At 42.3% G+C, this 17450-nt stretch overlaps 1 protein-coding gene across 2 annotated transcripts in view; it reads left to right on the top strand.

The window, feature by feature from the left end:
- The first annotated feature begins 384 nt into the window (after positions 1 to 384).
- The window catches only part of MCF2L2 (MCF.2 cell line derived transforming sequence-like 2), a 163797-nt gene continuing 146731 nt past the window's right edge, over positions 385 to 17450 (top strand). Inside the window, exon 1 of one of the 2 annotated variants that reach the window (XM_074834159.1) lies at positions 385 to 814. In XM_074834159.1, coding sequence (XP_074690260.1) covers positions 673 to 814 — 142 coding nt within the window. In that variant the 5' untranslated portion in view covers positions 385 to 672. The remainder of the gene's footprint in view (positions 815 to 17450) is intronic. The other variant, XM_074834160.1, reaches the window with a different exon arrangement.

Below are 17450 nucleotides of genomic sequence, written 5' to 3' on the forward strand. Positions count from 1 at the left end.
TCCTCTATTTGCTACTCTGTTCATTTCGATTATCAGATCTTATGAGCAGGGACTGTGCACAGCAGCAGAGGGCTTTTCTGTACAGTTGCAGCTTCCCAGTACCACTGCCAGACATATGAGTAATTGGTTGAGCAGCTCTGCAGAGCAGTCTCCTTGCACCGTCCAGGCTGAAATGCAGAATTAAAAAAATCCATTCTCAGTGATGAAGAATCACAAAATTATAAGCCTGAAAGAGACCAAAAATCATGAAGAAAACCCTTTTCTTAAAGAAAAATTCTTTGTGAACATATCTGGCATGCTCTTTAAGAGACATTCTGTGATCTTGCAACGTGCTTCTGGGATCTTCTCTCTTCATTGTCGCTTATAAGATAGCTTTAAATTAATGATAAGGAAACCATTCAGGGCATGGGCTGTGCTGAGGTTCACAGCTTTCATTCTGAATGAGAGAATAAAGTAAACTGATATTGAAAGCGAGGAGAGAGAAACAAACACAGTCAGTAAGCCTATAAAAGTCTTAGCCAATTGCAATGGCGAACATCCTGCTGGCGAGGGTGACCTTGAATGAACTAAGTGGGATAAAGTCACCAGCCTGGACTGACGGCTGAAGAATCAGGCTGGATTCCAGCAAACTGAGAGAGCAGATTCCTGACAAGACTCTCCTGAGCTGTGGCAATGGCTTCTCGGTGTCAGAAATGTGGACAACAGGTGCCCAGGAATCCACCTTTCACTGCTGTCCGGATAACAGAAGGAGAAATGAAATCTTATCATGATTTTATAGGAGGATGCATTAGACTGGAGTGCATGGCAAAGAAAGGTATGTGCAGCATCTTTAAAAGAAATATCATCTTCTCTTAGTGGTAGCTGCATCACATTCCTAGGAGATTTGCAAAAAGAGATTATTTTTCTAATCCTTTCTCTGAGGAGTAGTAAAGACGAATGGCTGGATTTGGCTATTAACTCAGGTATGAGTGCATCGTTTGACTTGGCTGTGTATTTCTGGGATATTTGCAGTGATTTGACTTAGAGGAGGTTAATATGAATGCCAGACTCATTCTGAATAAATGTTTATTTCAGTCGGGTATCAGACACTGATGATTCTGTAGGTGTCTGGGACAGGTATTTGCTGCGCATGTAAGGTACTTTTTTGAAATGAGTGTAAGGAGATGGGGCAGGTAGGTATCATGACCTAGTTGACCCTGTCACCTTGTGCTCCTAAATTACTATGTAGAAGGTCAATATCTTTCTCTCTGTAAAGATACTGGTTTCACTGTACTCATAACAAACTTGGACTATCAAGCTTTTTGTGCTCTGTGCGAGTCAGCCTGGCTACAGGGCAGTAATCCCCTCTGAGTGGGTTGCTAGTACAAGATGCTGGTGTCCTGGCAATTTGTGCTAGTTGCATGTTAACTCTGAAGTGGAGTGATGGTAGTTGAAATCTAGGCTGTTGACTGTTTAGTCAAGATTGCTGAATCATAGAACACTTTTTCTCTATGTGTCATTTGAGAGAAAGATTAATCAAGGAGCCCTTTAGTTTCATTTGCTCTGTTAACTTGAATAAATACTTAGCAAACCTCAGATCCAGAAATTTATAACACTTTCTAGTACGTGACAAAAAGATCCCCAAAAATATGCAATATGATTGTACTTTCAAGTTGAATTGGTTTTTATGATTTAATTAGCTCTTCAGCAGAGACAGTTGCATTCAATCTGGTAAATCGAGAATATTCTGCAGAAAAAAAGGTGGACCAGAAGCAGGTCATCTGCTGGCAGCTACTGCTTACAAATTGGGGTTTGCAGATGCTTTCTTTAGTAGGGCTCTAATGCACAATGCCAGGGTTTGAAAACTGCAAAGTCAGTCCATTGTACCTCTGCTTCTGTTGGGCATCTATCCGTGCTGATTTTTGGGCTCAGTGCCTACCTATGCGTTGTTGTATTTGGCTGACCTTTTGGTAACACTGATGTTTCCAGTTGCACTCTTTGTAATGAGGCACTCTGAGTTCAGTGTAGCATGGCAGAAATGTCTGGTATCTCAGTAAAAGACAGAACAGAATTAATTTAAATTCCTTCCTGAATCTTTGATCAGGTGCTTCCAGGTTGCTTACGGCTCCAGGGGCCCGTGGGCCTGCTGGAGGCAGAGCTCAGGCATCTGCTATTCTTTTTCTTCCTGTAGGTAGAGAGGGGAAGACAGTGGTAAGAGCTTTGCCATGGTTACTGTTCCCAGGGAAACACCTTCCCTGCCTCTCATGTTGAGAGATGACCTGGCATGCTATTATGGGCGGAAATCCCTTGCAAAATCATCTTCTGCTAGACAACAGATAGTGTGTCAACTAGTCAGAGCCTGTTGCCATTTTGTGAGGCAGAAACCATCTTTGCTGCTTTTGTTTTAAATCTGACCAAAGAGGCCACAGGAGGGGCAGAAGTTAGGTTATTGCTAGGGACAAGGTGCCTTCAGGTGTGTGTATTAGAGCTGTGTGAGCTGTGAGAATACACCAGTGACAACTCTGCATGCGGTGACCATGTTAGCAGGGGGCTAAGGAGCTGACAAGGTGGCACAGGAATTCATGACAGCACTGCCTGGGTTCTTCTCTCCTGCTCTGAATTGACTGACCCGGGACTCATCTCTTGTCTTGTTTTGGCCTTAGTTTTCATATCTGTAAAGTAGAAGCAGTGGGAATTACCTGCCTCCATAAATAGTGGATCCTGATGATGTAGCTATGACTATCCTCTGAAGATTAGACCAGTTTCCCTTTGCAGTAGGTGCTGCATAAACACAGGGGAAGAAAGATGATCTGTACCAGAGAACTTGGGCTCTGCCTGCACTGTCTTGTTAGTCCTTTGCTACTAGCAAAGACTCGTTGACGAACTCTAGGGGTGGATGTGTGCCTTTTTCTCAGGCTGGCTCTGTGTGAACATAGTGCCAGTGCAGCATCATGGATCTCTGTGGTGTGTTCTGACTTGACTCTCACTTAGGGTTACCCTTCTGCAATATAAAGATCCAGCTGGAGTGTTGTTGAGGACTAATTGCCTAGTGCTTAATCAGTCCTTCAGGCACTCCAAAGTATGAAGCATTTTTCACATACAGACCACATCTGTGGAGTCCTGTGAATCATCTGTGACAATTTTCTGTCTTGTACTAAATATCATAATGAGAAGAGGTGGAAGGCACACAGGTAACTACAGGAGAAATAGAGCCCACTTGGTTGCAGTCAGGCCTGCAGTGGCCTGCACATGACCTACCTTTGATCAGGAGTACCCCAGAGCCAGCAGCGCTGTGCCAAGCTAATCCAGTTCCTGGATCATGCAAGTTCAAGGCTTCCTTTGAATCAATGTGATTTGTTTTGATGAGTGGTTAAAAGTGTGGTTGTAGTCTTCTGTTCATGTAAAGAGATGAAAACAGTGAATGCTTACAAAAAGAAAGTGCCGCTGTGAGGAGGCAGTTGAAGGGCGGTTTCCCTATGGCCACATGATGACTGCTCAGAGCTCCACAGCCCTGGCTCTCTGCACAGGCAGAGGAGGGACCTTGTTGTATAAGCTGCCCTATGGGTGCTGAAGTCCCCTCTGGGGTCTGATGTACAAATCATGCTATTTTGAGTACTAGTATGTGACCTTGAGACTCTCTGGGAGCTGCGGCTTCAAGGTGCTATAAATGACAACCAAGGGGAAGGAGCCCCCAGAAAGCCAGGCAAGAAATGTGGCAGGGACTCCAGTCCAGAGTTGATCCTCCCTGTAGTGCTCTCAGTTCCTCACAAAAGAGATACTAAAGCTGAAAGCAAAGCATAGTCTCTTGTCATGAAATACATCATTCTTGGACAGTGGCTTGTGTGCCTTTTCAGCACTGACATGACTATTCATGTCACTCAGCTGCTGGTTAACATCTTTTATGCTTGAGGACACCTCCTGCCAAAATGGCCCCCTCAGTCCCCAGATGATCTTAATTAGCCTGCCTTGTGATGCTTGAGTCCTCCAATGGGACCACACATCTACTGGGACATAACTGGTTGGTTAGACTATGTTTCTGCATGCTGTGGAGCTTGAGGCTGCATGCAGATTATATATTTTTAAGTGAATTGATGTGTGTTTTTCATCTGTGCTGAAGGCTGGTGGCTGCATAAAACAGGGTAATGAATCTGCAGACCCCAAGAAGTATGCAGTTCATTACTGAGGCTATTCAGGATTTTGCTGTTGCTGCAAAACCAGGCAAGATCCTCCTTGCCTGTAGGATGGGGACTGCTCTCTTGTGCTAACACAGTATTTCTGATTTTGTCCTTCTGTAGGACAGAAGAATGCTGCAGTTCTGTCTGTCCAGCAATCATGGACGCTTGTTTTTGGTCCTACTGCTGCATCTCTCTTACTGCTGGAAATGAAAAGCAGTTCTTCAGATCTATCTGTTCAGGGAGAAAAAGAGACTGAAGTATTGGAAATGTTTTTAGAGCAGTTAAGGATTTAAAAGCAGTTAAAAGCAGAAAACTGCTTTTATAGTGCTATCTCTAGACGGAAATCCCATCTGAATGAGTTCAGGCTGAAATTTCTTGGACTTTTTGTAGCTTCTCCAGCTTCAAAAGCGAAATAAATGAGAAATGCTTTCCTTTCCCACATGGCTGACCCTTCCACAAAGGTGCTCATTACTGGGGAAAGTGACTATTTCATGTGTGGACTGAAATCTGCAGTGTAAGTGAAAAGTATTTCTAACCCCCTTGAAACTCAGTCACAGTGTCTCCTTGTGCGTTGCTCAGAATTTTTCTTGTTTTATTTGCATTCAGTATCTATTCTCCTCTTTAATGTAAAATGCTACCTAGGGAACCTGGGATAACTTTTTTCATCTGGTTCTCGCTGCAAAGAAAATAGCTAAAATAAAATATTCTATTTTCCATAGAGGTTATTCTAAGAAAAGATCCTTATCTTAGATGTTTGTGTCACTTTTCACCTGTTCCCACTGATATGCAGTCTGCTCTGCTGCTGTTGAGCAATACTGAACCCTGTTTACCTAATCAGAAAAGTCCAGAGAATGGTGATGTAAATAGCGAAGGCATAGCTTGATTTCCATTTAAAAAGAGTTTTGAGTGATAAGTAGTGCTGAGAAGATCAAGAGAACAAATTCTCATAAGGCAAGTTATAGCAGAGTCCTTCTGGGTATTTATGTTTTTTCCTTCCTCCCACGATACCAGAACAAGAAACATCTTTGTGAAATGGAAAAGCATCAAACATGGATAGACAGATTGCTGTAATTGGTAATGTTTTGTTAACTTGTGGGACTTATTACCATAAGATAATAGCTCAGTTTGCTTTTTTCATATTGCCTAAATTGTACTGTAAACTGTCTAGGGAGAAGATTTCAGGGGAAAATAGTGCTGGATGTACTGGGAGGTTGGAGAGCATCTGTGCAGAGCTCTCACCCTGGTTATCACCACAGAGCTTATTCTCCAATTTGAGCCACTTCTGCTGCTTCCAGCCCCACTTAAAGACCCAATTCTACTCTGCTAATATGTTGATCTTGTGCACAAATTGTGCTGATTCTTTATTATCTGAATCTTGCTGTGGATTAGCCTGTCCAGTGAAGTTTCTAAGTCATGGACTCTCCTTCTTCACCACCTGTATGTTATCTAGTAGAATTACAGGTGCTTAAGTATCAAAGAATGATAAATACAGCTTGATTGTAGCAGCCCAGCTTCCTGTATACAAATATTGAGACTATGCCAGGTGTCTTGTTGACTGTATTTCTGATCCTGTTAGTTCATTCCATTTCTCAAGGGCAAAAAAAAAAACCAAAACGTCCTCCAGGGTTTTGCAACAGACAAGAAGAATTATTGACCAAACATTTCTTTTTTCACCTTTTTCTAAGCCAGGATGTCTCAGCAACTTTGTTCTGCACAGAGACAGAACTACATTCATATTCAGAACCTGTTCCTGTGAGTCATTAAGTTGGAGACTGCTGAGGTCAGGCTATTTGTCTAAACTCTTGAGTCACCACCTTGATACAGTGTGCTGCTGTGGGGGCCTCTAAGAAGCAAGGGTCTACACATGGCTGAAGATCTGGTTATGAAATTGGGATACTGTTAATTAGTAAGGTCATCCTCTGCTAGTATTGGGAAAAGCTGAGGTGAGATGGGAAGAAGTAAAGGAATGGGATACTCTGTTCCATTTTCCCATGACTTTACCACTAGACTCAAGAAGGGAGATCTCCCAGAGAAAGGATGAAATTGGGGGCAACGATAAAATTTTTAAGTCAAAACCACAATAAGAATCAATGGGCTGGAAATTAAAGTGGGAGCTTTGAAACACAAGCCAATTTCTCTGTGTTAGGCCAGCTCTAGGGGAAGGAGTGGATTTGCAGTTGCCTGGAGTCTTTAACATAAGATTAATCAGCTTTCTAAAATACTGGTTTAATCCAATTTCTGTGAACTTCTTGTGTGTTCAACAAGTCAAACACAATGAACCTAGTGGTCTCCCATGGTCCTTCAGTGAAAGAATCTGGGAAAATAATCTCTGAGTTAGAGGCACTTGGGTGTGAGCCGTTCCTTGTCATGCTTTTGGAGACCCATACCCACAGGTGTGAACACATGAACATGGGGGGTCAGATGCTCAGATGGTACAAGTTATTTCAATGAAACTGGGGTAGCAACTGAGAATCAAGTCCTTGAATGACTTTTTTTCCTTAAAGTAAACTTCCATATGTACTGCAATGCTTACCAGTAACAAAACCTGAAACATCAGTATTACTGTATTCCATATGCTGTATGCTGGTGGGAAAATATTTGGGTAGTACAAAATATTGTTGTGCTGAGAGGCACAACTAAACCTTTTAAGCTTGGCAAAGACATTTTACAGATACACATGGAAATTACCTTTACTAATTATCATATCATAGAATGGTTTGGGTTGGAAGGGACCTTAAAGATCACCCAGTTGCAACCCCCTGCTGTCGGCAGGGTCACCTTCCACTAGACCAGGTTGCTCAAAGCCCTGCCTAACCTGGCCTTGAACCTTTCCAGGGAGGGGGCAGCATCTCTGGGCAACCTGTGCCAGTGTCTCACCACCCTCACAGTAAGGAATTTCTTCCTTATGTCTAATCTAAATCTTCCCTCTTTTAGTTTAAAACAGTTACCCCTTGTCCTATCCCTACACCCCCTGATAAAGAGCACCCTCCCCAGCTTTTCTGTAGCCCCCTTTAAGTACTGGAAGGCCACTAGAAGGTCTCCCTGAAGCCTTCTCTTCTCCAGGCTGAACACCCCCAGCTCTCTCAGCCTGTCCTCACAGGGGAGGTGCTCCAGCCCCCTAATCATCTTTGTGGCCTCCTCTAGACCTGCTCGAGCAGGTCTGTGTCCTTCTTATGTTGGGGGTCAGGTACTCTAGTACTGCCGGTGGGGTCTCATGAGAGCAGAGGGGGAGAATCACCTCCCTTGACCTGCTGACCACAGTTCTCCTGATGCAACCCAGGATACAGTTATGCAAATAAAAAAATGTTGGACACTTGTAAATCTGGTTTATGAAACTGAAAGTGCTGCCTCATGAGCTTTCCTTTGGGCATGCAGTGGACTAAGAGGAATTTCTGGTGCCTTTTCTATGGGGAGTTCATTCTTCTCCTTATCTCAGGAATCCAGCATGTTAGTCATTTACATTCACTTGCAGAGTAGCATTTAGTCTTCTAACTCCACAGCTGGATCAGCTACTTCTGCAGCATCTCTACACACAGGGTTAAAATGATTTTTAAAGTGCAATCATCTGGCACGTTTATCTGCCACTTACATCTATGTGACACTTGTCCATAACGCTTTGGAGCTTCTCCCACCTTTGCTCCTAGAGAGGACGAGTCTCTGCGGGAGGCTTAGGAGCGCTGCCCCGGAGAGGGCACTGCACTACACCAGACCTTGCCTGGGGAACTCTGCACTGATTCTGCTGCCTGTTGGGGGGCTCCCACCGGAGATGAGCTGGGTCTCGGTGTGTTACTGCGCTCGTGTCTGTTCACTGTGCGCAAGCAGAGCTGGAGCCGAATCTCCCACCCACAGCCTCCCCTCCCGAGAGCAAAACGTGTCTGGAATGAGAGACAGATTCTGACTGTAAATTGATTACATGTGAATATTTATATCTGTATAGGCAGCATTACACACTCACTGCAGTAAATTCATTTGTTTAGCGTGAAGTTTAGGAGAGGCTGGGGAAAGAAAGTTCAATGTAAAACCATACTACGCATCTTGCCACTTTGCTAGTCTACCTTTGTCCACCTAGTAGTGTCTGTCTGTAACACTACAGGTGTCTTAAGCTCAGTTAGCATCAAAGTGATGATCTGCTTTGATTTGGCATTTAACTACGTATAAAATCTTGTTAGTTTTCTCATGCTATACTATAAACATTGTGATAATTTGTGTTGGTTGGCTGATGGGGGAAGGATGGAAACACTGGATGTGTTATCCTTAAGACAGGTCTGCTCCACTAGCTGGTCTGTATAGACAACTTCAGTCTGCTCCTCATTTTATAGGTTGGGGAAACGGATTTGTTTGTGACCTGGATTCCTCTCCCCATGCCTCAATTTCCCTATCTATAAAATGAACGACACTTGTCTTTTTTGAGCCTGACTGATGGCAGGACATGCAGAAGAAACAAGACATTACTACTACATCATGCATCCTAGGGGACAGCTGCTGTACCCTAGCTAAAGAGTGACTTCTATCTAACGTTGCTGAGCTGCTGGGGTTTGTGGTAGTAAAGGGACAACTTTACCAATAAACCTAATGCTAAAGTGATGACCCAGTATTGCTTCAGACAGCTACAGATGCCATGTTACCATTGGCACACCAACATGAAAGCATGTATGTATGTTCGTCATGCACAGTGCAAACTTGGGTCATGAAGTATTTGTTGCACTAGGTATGTACAACTGGTTACTCCCCGGTTCAAGAACTGTCATCATGTTTCCAACCAACTTCAGAGGTCTCCTGCAGTCTTCTCCTTTGTCTTTAAGTAACAGCACTATGCTTTGGTGTGTGGGTGTGCCTTTGGGATAGTACTCCAAGACAGCTATTTGCAGCAGCACTGTTGGTTTCCCTTGGCCCTGAATACTCTACTATTTAAAGTTATTTTAATGAGAGCCCTTTCCATGCTTTAGTCTGAGCAAGTGAATCTCTTTTGTCTCTTGTTGGGACGTACCTTTATTTGTGCTAAGCTGTGAATGCTTCCTAAATGTCTAAGGGTCTGTGTAGAGAGCTGCCTGGGAGGGAAGAAGCCAGCTGTACCTTGGGGAGGGTTAAAGCCTGGGTGTGGAGTGTGTCAGAGGTCTCTGCTGTGGTTTGGTTGAAGCAGTTACTAAGCAATTTGTGCAGGCTCCTCCAGGAGACTGTCAGCTCTTTGGTGTATGGTTGGTTAGATCCAGGACTGCTTCCACAGAAGGCTGCCTCTCTCCATCCCTCCCCTCTGCCTCGTGTGAACTCATTACCACAGCGGGACTGCAGAGAAGCCAGCCTGCAACACAAGGGAAGGCACATCCTTGTGAGTGTGTGGGGGTCTAAAGCAGAGGCATCACTCTTTGCAGTGTGTTTCTGTTGCTTTTTCTAATGGGCATCTGAACTGAGATGGTGGTGACAGCGTGAAGAAGGCTGCTGGAGGGGTGGCTGGGTCTCCTCGGGCAGAGAGGTCGGCTGCGGGCAGTATTTGTCCTGTTACCGAGATACATATCAGAGTGCTGCTGGCAGCAGTGATGGCTGCTATGGCTCAATGTTCGTCTCCAATGGCAGCAACCAGGGAAATATTTTTGAGCTAACTGGCCTCTGTTCAGGAGTGAGCAAGAAAATAGCCCTTCAGCTCCTGAGCCAAGTGGTCCCTCAAAAATTATGTAAATAGACTCTGAAATTATTTTGGTGGATGCAGTAGTTCAGAGCAGAGCCAGTGGCTGGAATTTTTCTAAGATACTGTTTCAGCTGTGAAACTGTCTGCTGGCAAGCTCTGGGAAGGAAGGAATGAAGTCTGCCATACAGTCTGCTGTATCTCTTGATTAGCTTAGTGTCCAAGTGTCGTAGTGAATGTATTTTAGCTTTGCAGTTTGCCACATGTACTTTTTGTTATTCGTGATGGATTTTAACATGACAGTGTGAAAATATGAAACCTTTTGTTGTGTTCTCTACTTTGAGCAGGAATTTATGTTGTAACAGTTGTTGTAACAAGTTTTAGGAAGAAAACGAATTAACTTTTCTCTGGCAAAAATTGGAAACCATCAAGAAGTTTTTACTAGTGAGGGACTAGGCAAGGGGCTGTGCCATGCTGCTATAAATCTGGATTAATTTCTTGAGGCTGATGCTGAGATTAGATCTTGGCCTTTAATGCCTTTTATTAGGGGAGCTCCTCTTTTGTGGAGAGCAGGATATAACATCCCCCTATAATATTCCAGTGCATGCTCTGTGAAATCAAGCAATGTCCGTCTCAAAAAAAAAAAAAAAAAATTTTTTCTGATCAAATGATGTGGAATGGTGTGTTTCTTTAGGTCTTTGCTGATATGGATAGTTCATAATGTATAGTGAAGATCTGTTAATCATTCCTTATTTATCTCTTAGGATTTTGCAGAAAATTATAAGTGTCTTCAAAACAGGATGGGATATGGAGTCACCTAAACTGAACAGTGAGAGTATATACTATAACAATTTTATAATAGTTTGTACAATTTAGTTTTATGGTGATTATTAATCAATGATTTTTAGATCTGTGCATAAATGTATGGTGTATTCTGACAATATGTAGTTGGCAAAATCCTTGAAGCATGACTATAAATTTGTACACACCAATGTATTTTTGTAAAACATAACAACAGTAAATCAAAATATTGGCTTGTTTTAACTTTCTTTCCAGTTTAGTTATGTAGGAGAAAGATTTTGATTTTTTGATTTGCCAATCAATTTTAAGACATTCTCTTTAAAAACAAACAAAAAAAGCCCAAGTCAAACAAGAACATCCAAAGACTGTTTTTCAAGAAATGGTTAAATGGAAGAAGTGGCAAAATTTGTTTCTTCACCCAAGGAAGTCTGTACCAAAATCTTATGAAGTTGGTTTAGAAAGCTGAAATAAACCCTAGAGGGTGCACGTTAGCAGTAGCAGCACTGCATATAATAGTAGCAGGAACCTATCCTGCCTGGGTGGGTGACAGCCTGCTCACCAATTTGACACAGAATGAATAATTGATTTTTAAACTATAGATAGGCCTGATTGAGAACTATCAACTTCACTACTTCTGAGTCTTGGGGTTCCCCAGGCTCTGATTTTGATTCTGTATCTGAACTTCCTGGTCATCTGCTACCATTTTAGATTAATACATATTTAAATGTTTAACAAAACAGGACTCCAAGCATATGTACATTTCCTTTAGTTTCAGTGCAGCTGCACATGGGCTTAACTTTGCCTTATGCCCATGCCTGAGGGGTCTGCTGAATTAGCAACCACCTGAAAGCCTAGATCTAAAACCTGGGGGGAAGTTCAGGTTTGGATCCAAAAATAACTGTGGTTCATAGAATACCAGGTTAGAAGGAACCATAAGGATCATCTGGTCCAACCTTTCTTGGCAAAACCACGGTCTAGACAAGGTGGCCCAGCACCCTGTCTGAATCTTAAGTGTCCAATGTTGGGGAATCTACCGCTTCCCTGGGGAGACTATTCCAGTGGCTGATTGCTCTTGTTGTGAAAAATTTTCCTCTTGTGTCCAATCAGAATGTCCCCAGGAGTAACTTGTACCCATCACCCCTCATCTTTTCCATGGGACTCCTTGTAAAAAAGAAATCTCCATTTTCTTTGTAACCACACTTTAAACACGGGAACATGATGATAAGGTCTCCCCTAAGCCTTCTTTTCTCAAGGCTGGACACACCCAATTCTCTCAGCCTTTCCTCATACAGTGTATAGTTCACTTGCACTTTCAATGTAAAGAAGGAGCATGCCGGACTCTTTGTGACTTGAAATTCACTGCAAGCAAGTCCTTGAAAAGTCCTTGCAGTTTGCTAATGGTTGGCGTGGTCTTGAGGGCAAGCTAGAAATTTCCCTTTTATGTAGTGGCAATGTTGACCTGCAAATAACTGGGAATTATAATTCTCCCCAGTGTCCCTGCTGCCTTGATGCCTGGCTGGCCTTACCTTCTTACTTGGACAGCATTCAACTGTCTCCTTCGGAGATTGCCACTAGTGACTGCTTTGAGCCTCTCTTGAATCTTTCATTCCGTAAACTTCAAGCACGGGTGTATGTTAATGGGTTTGCATCTTTAGGGTGGTAAGATTTTCCAGTTACTGCAGTGGCCCAACATACCTACTCAAGAAACTGAAAGTGAGGAGATTTCCAGTTGGAAGGACATGATTTCAGTTCTTGGATATAAACAGCTCTCCTTTCACCTCCTTCCAAGTCATCCACAGTAGACTCCTAATGTGTACTATGCCTGCCTGTAAAAACAACTTGTTTAACTAAGTCTGTAACCACTCCTGGAGCATGGGAAAACACAACCACTAAACAGGTCTTTTCAATCTGTGACCTCTTCACTCCTGTAATTTTATGGTAAAAGCTAACATCAGATTTAGTCAACAAGATGAACTGAAAAATACAGTCATCCAAGTCATCCATGCTGAAAGACTTAGAATCAGAAGAAATGTTTAATGTGCCTGCATAGCAAAGCTCAGCTAAAGCTGTATGTCCTTCACTAGGCTGCACAGAATGCTTTGGAAATACTGATCGCGACTTAGCATAATGAAAGGAGAAAACTTCAGAACAGATCTACTGTGCAATAGAAGATCACATCGGGCACTAGTTCAGCTTCTGCCCAGGTAGACACTGAGGGTCACAGGTTTTTGAGCTCTTCAGAGAAAGGTGTGCATTTCTAACCTTTTCCTCTTTCATGAACGTTGTTTGGGAAAGCTTGCAAGGCAGTTTCATCCACACCATGGCCTAGATCGGTCCCCTTCTCAAGGGATCAGAGCATATCAGCAGTGCATCCCTCAAGACAGTTGGAGTCTTGCTCCTAACTGTGCTTGTCCAGCTTTCTACTACATTAGTGTACACAAAGTTGGGTTTGCTGTTACAGCTAAAAAAAACAAACCAAAAAAACCCCAAAAAACTTTAGGGGATATTTCCAAACATGAACCAGAGTTACTTAAATATTTTAGAGGACTCTTCTGTCTTTGGAAATTAGTTAGCGAACTTTGCTATGAAACTTAGTTTTAATGAGAACAGAAATTGCATTTATCAAATACACTTGTAGGTTTTACAGTTGTGCTTGGTTAGCAAATGATCTGAGAGAAAAGATGACGCGAGTCACCTACCTATGGTGCATTTTGGCTTTTGCTTTAAGCTGATCTAAGTGTGATTCTCTGCTGGAAGAGGTAATCCTGGCCTTGCCATTTCCCATCCCATGCCTTACTAGCACTTGCACCCTTCAAGCTCCTTTGCAGAGAACTAACACAGATAAGAACGAATCCACTAAGAAAAAGATTGCTTCACTTTTTTTACAGTAACTTTTTTCCTGGCTTAGTTTTCAGTTGACTTAATATGGGTTAGGAAAAAAAAAAAGAGGTGGTGGGAATGTGCAGAAGAATAAGAGAAAGGATGGGATTTCCTTTCTGTTTATAGCTGGATTTTCAGTTCTTTAAAGCAAACAATCTGTAGCCCAGCCAGCTTGTGTCAGTAACTGATCTTGCTGCTTCTCTGGGCTGAAAGAATAAACAAACCTTTCCAAAAAGTAAATAAAGGGCACAAATGGTGAGAAAGAGAAATAAATATAATTTTAAAAAAAGAAACCCAAACCAAGAGAATCTTTCTCTGATGTAGCAACTTTGAAGTTCTTTATGGCCTTCAGGAAGGGAAATATTTTGCTTAAGGGTTTGCATTGGGAATTCTGGTGGGACAGATTATTTTGCAGTCTTTTAGCCTACTTAAACCTTATCACTGAAGACATGCAAATTTGTCTCCTTAGTGTGTTTAATTCTTGAAATCTAACTTAGCTCTGCTAGACTCTTAGCTAACTTATTGTTTGTGGCAAGCAGATACAGGACGTGAGAGAACATTTAAACTGTAGGTACTTTGCAGTTTTTGAGCTCTAGATTTGTGTGTTGCCTTTTTGGTACTTTTTAAGAAGAATAAGAACACATAACATTAGGTTCCCTTTCATTCTCTTAAAATGAAATTTCTGGCCTTATGCTTAAACCTATCTGGCTCTATTCCATCACATCAGCAATCTTATTTTTCCCCAAATCCACAATTTTGATTTGAATGCAGTAAGGGTCATTTTTGACTGAGCTTGCACAGAGTGGAAGTAGGCGGGCATACTCTATGATTTTAACAAAGATTTTATTTCATTTCCATCTGTCTTTCTTCCCTGTGAGTCACATATTAGGCTGTCATTAAGGAGAGATGAACTTTGCTCTGGAAATTTATAACCCATTATTCCAAGATTTAGTGAATTCAGATGGGGGATTGAAGCAACCCCCTCCTTTAGTCGACAGAAGGCCAGGCAGTTGTAGCATTCAGTCACTAAAAAACAAAGAAACCTCAGTGTCCTGTTATGGCTGGTTGCCTTTGGTTGGCTTTCATGGAGCAACAGGCACTGCTGTGTGTCAATCTGCTCGGTGCAGTCCAATTTTCACTCCAGCGGGTCATCTTTCCAACACTGTTGGAAACCATTGGTTGCCATTAGCATGTAAACTAGTTTCTCTCTGCTCAGAGAAGAGGAAGGTACAAGGTTATATTCATTGTTGCTTTTAATCAGCTGCCGTTGGCATAGCTCTGAAGGTGGCAGTCTGTGGGCTGTGCTCCAGACCTGCTGCAGGAATACATACAGCTGTGGTGAGAAATAAAATAGGCAAGTGTGTGTGGGGAAGCCCAAGCATGTTTCATTTCTGAGTGAGGAATTATGAAGCATAACTGAATGGCTTTCCCCTTAGAGATTATATAGCACAATTGCAACTAGCCTCCCTGAGATCTGGGAGGGAGGAGAAGCTGTGTTAGACAGATGGCTATAGTAATTGCTTTTCTTTTTCTCCCCCTTGGTAGAAAACCTTGGGAAGCAAAACTGTAAGGCCTAATTCTTCTGCAGTGAAAGTGGTCTCTGCCAGGAATTGAATTTGTAGCAGTTTAAGAGGAGAACCAAGAGTATATGAACTGGCTTGTTTATTTTTTTTTTTTTTTCCCCTCTAGTATCGCATCCTTATTCACATTTTAATTGTCCTGGCAAATTCAATTAGTTCAAGTAATGAAGAGCTGCATGGTATGTGTAAAGATTCAACTTTGGTGACGAATGTAGGGGATTGGCATTGTTTCACATAGTACTGTTTGATCAATTAAGCTTTTTTCTTTTTTTAAAATTGAAAAGCTATGTGTAACTGCCTCTTCATTTAAAAAAAAATGTTAAGACCACAAGTATAATCACACAGAAGCTAGGAAAAGCCTGAGTCAAGGTTGCCAAGATAACCATGTTCCAGTCACTTGGCTGGTGTATGTTTTGAGATGATCTTTAGTTGCATGGCTATACAGACTTTTTATCAGAGGATAGGACTGATCTGAAGTGACCTGGGGTTGTCCAATCTCTTCTGCAAGGTGCAATGAAGCAAGACAGTTGTCAAGCTCCTGCGGCTTGTCAGCTTCCTAAAACCTTCCCATTGACTTTTGGGTTCCTGTGTAGTAAATTAAAACATGCCTATTATCAGCAAGTTTTTCTGAAGTACTCTATGAACATGTAGCTGTTACCTCAATATCGGCTCGTGTCAGCCTAAAGCAGGGTTTTCTCAGCTGTGGTATCTGACCCCCAGGAAAATGGTACGTTGCTCCTGCCCAAGAGGCTGAACACCACTTCCTGCAGGCTTGTGGCTGCAGTACACAGACCAGGAACGCTACAGAGCCTCCTGGGATGAAGTTAGTGGAAGATATGAAGGGATTAATGCTCACTGATACTAGGCAAAATATCATGGCTTTAAAACAAACCCAGACCTGTGTCTTTTGGTTTGCTTTTAAGAATTTTTTCCAAGCTTTTCTTTTAGCCAAAGATTAAAAACTTCCTGTAGCAACCCCGGGTAATCACGTTTCCAAGGTCTGGGACTTCTATTGCAAGCTCTGTGCTGTGATGGTGTAACAAATTCATCAATATTGGAGAGTAACTACCTTTAAGCACTGTTCTAGAGGAAGATGAAAGAGGGCAAATGTGACCTTGTGTGCTGTTGGCCACAGCTATTGACATTTTGTAGCCATGTGATCTGATTTGCCATTTGAGCTCATGAGGCACCTTCCCTTGTTTCCTCAGATTTTCTCAGTCTCCTGATAGTTTCTTCTGCTACAGTTTCTTTTACTGGAATGTCAGTGTGTGAGCTATAATCACTTGAATGTGTGATTCCTAGTCACCAAATGCCTTTTGTACCCTCTTTCTCATCATCTGGATGTCTCCTGCTGAGTGTGGGTTTGACAGCGAATCCCATGTGGCTTGTCTTGCCCAGGCAGGGGATTTGATGAGAACTAAGTTCTTGTTTCTATTACTTCATCTTCTTCTTACACCACAAAATTCTTTTGGTATAAAAGGGATATTTAGAAACCAGAAACAAAGCTATTTTTAGAGCAAACTAATAAAGTAGCTATATGAAGGGGGGGGTAATTCTGTTTTGCTCAAGACTGGTTGATATTAATGATGCCTTCATAGTGACAAACATCAAAAGCAAGCTATTGTACTGGCAGGGTTGTTACCCTGGAGGGATGAACAAGTCTCTGAGAAGCCAGAGATGGTGGCACATTTTCTAGTTAATTTTCCGTTTCTGTCGAGCCTCCTTGTGACTGTCTCATCCATTGTAGAAACCTTTGTTACATTTTTACAACTGTTTGGCATAAGCTCAGTCCTGGTCACCCAAACCTGAGTGCACCTGTCTACCTGTGGGACTGCACAGTTGTCACAATATCTTTGCTTCTTCTGGATGCTGAAATCAACAGTATTTTCTTCAGTGGATTGTCCAAGGTTTCTCAGTTCGAAGAGTCCAAGCTCTGTTTTAATTATTATTTTGATTCCCCCCCCCCCCCCCCCCCTTCCAGGTCAAGGAAGTTTTTTCTATTTTTTCCTATTTTTTCTATTTTTTGATTCAGCTATAGTCATCTCTAAAAATCCATTTTTCTTTCTTCTGCCTCCATCTTGCTGCCAACCTGTGGTTTGAAAATGGCCTATCCATAACTATTATGGTGATTCAGAAACACTTCAAGTAGACTGTCTGAAGGATGCTAGAAGTCTTTGACCAATGATCTGGAGACACATGTCAGTACCTGTTAAGAACTGTATTCATAAATTACAAGACCTTTTTGTTGCTGGTCCTTGGGTGTGGTATTTATCTGACTCTAAACAGGGCTATCAACATTCTGCTCTCAAGAGGCTAACAGAGGAGTCAGGCTTATGGTGTTGTCTGCTTTCTAATAAATAACCTTGTGTATTCAAAATTATTTTGTTTTGCCTTCCTCCACAGATCCCATTCTGG

This window comes from Strix aluco, chromosome 9 (genome assembly GCF_031877795.1).
Source record: "Strix aluco isolate bStrAlu1 chromosome 9, bStrAlu1.hap1, whole genome shotgun sequence".
Taxonomy (NCBI): Eukaryota; Metazoa; Chordata; class Aves; order Strigiformes; family Strigidae; genus Strix; species Strix aluco.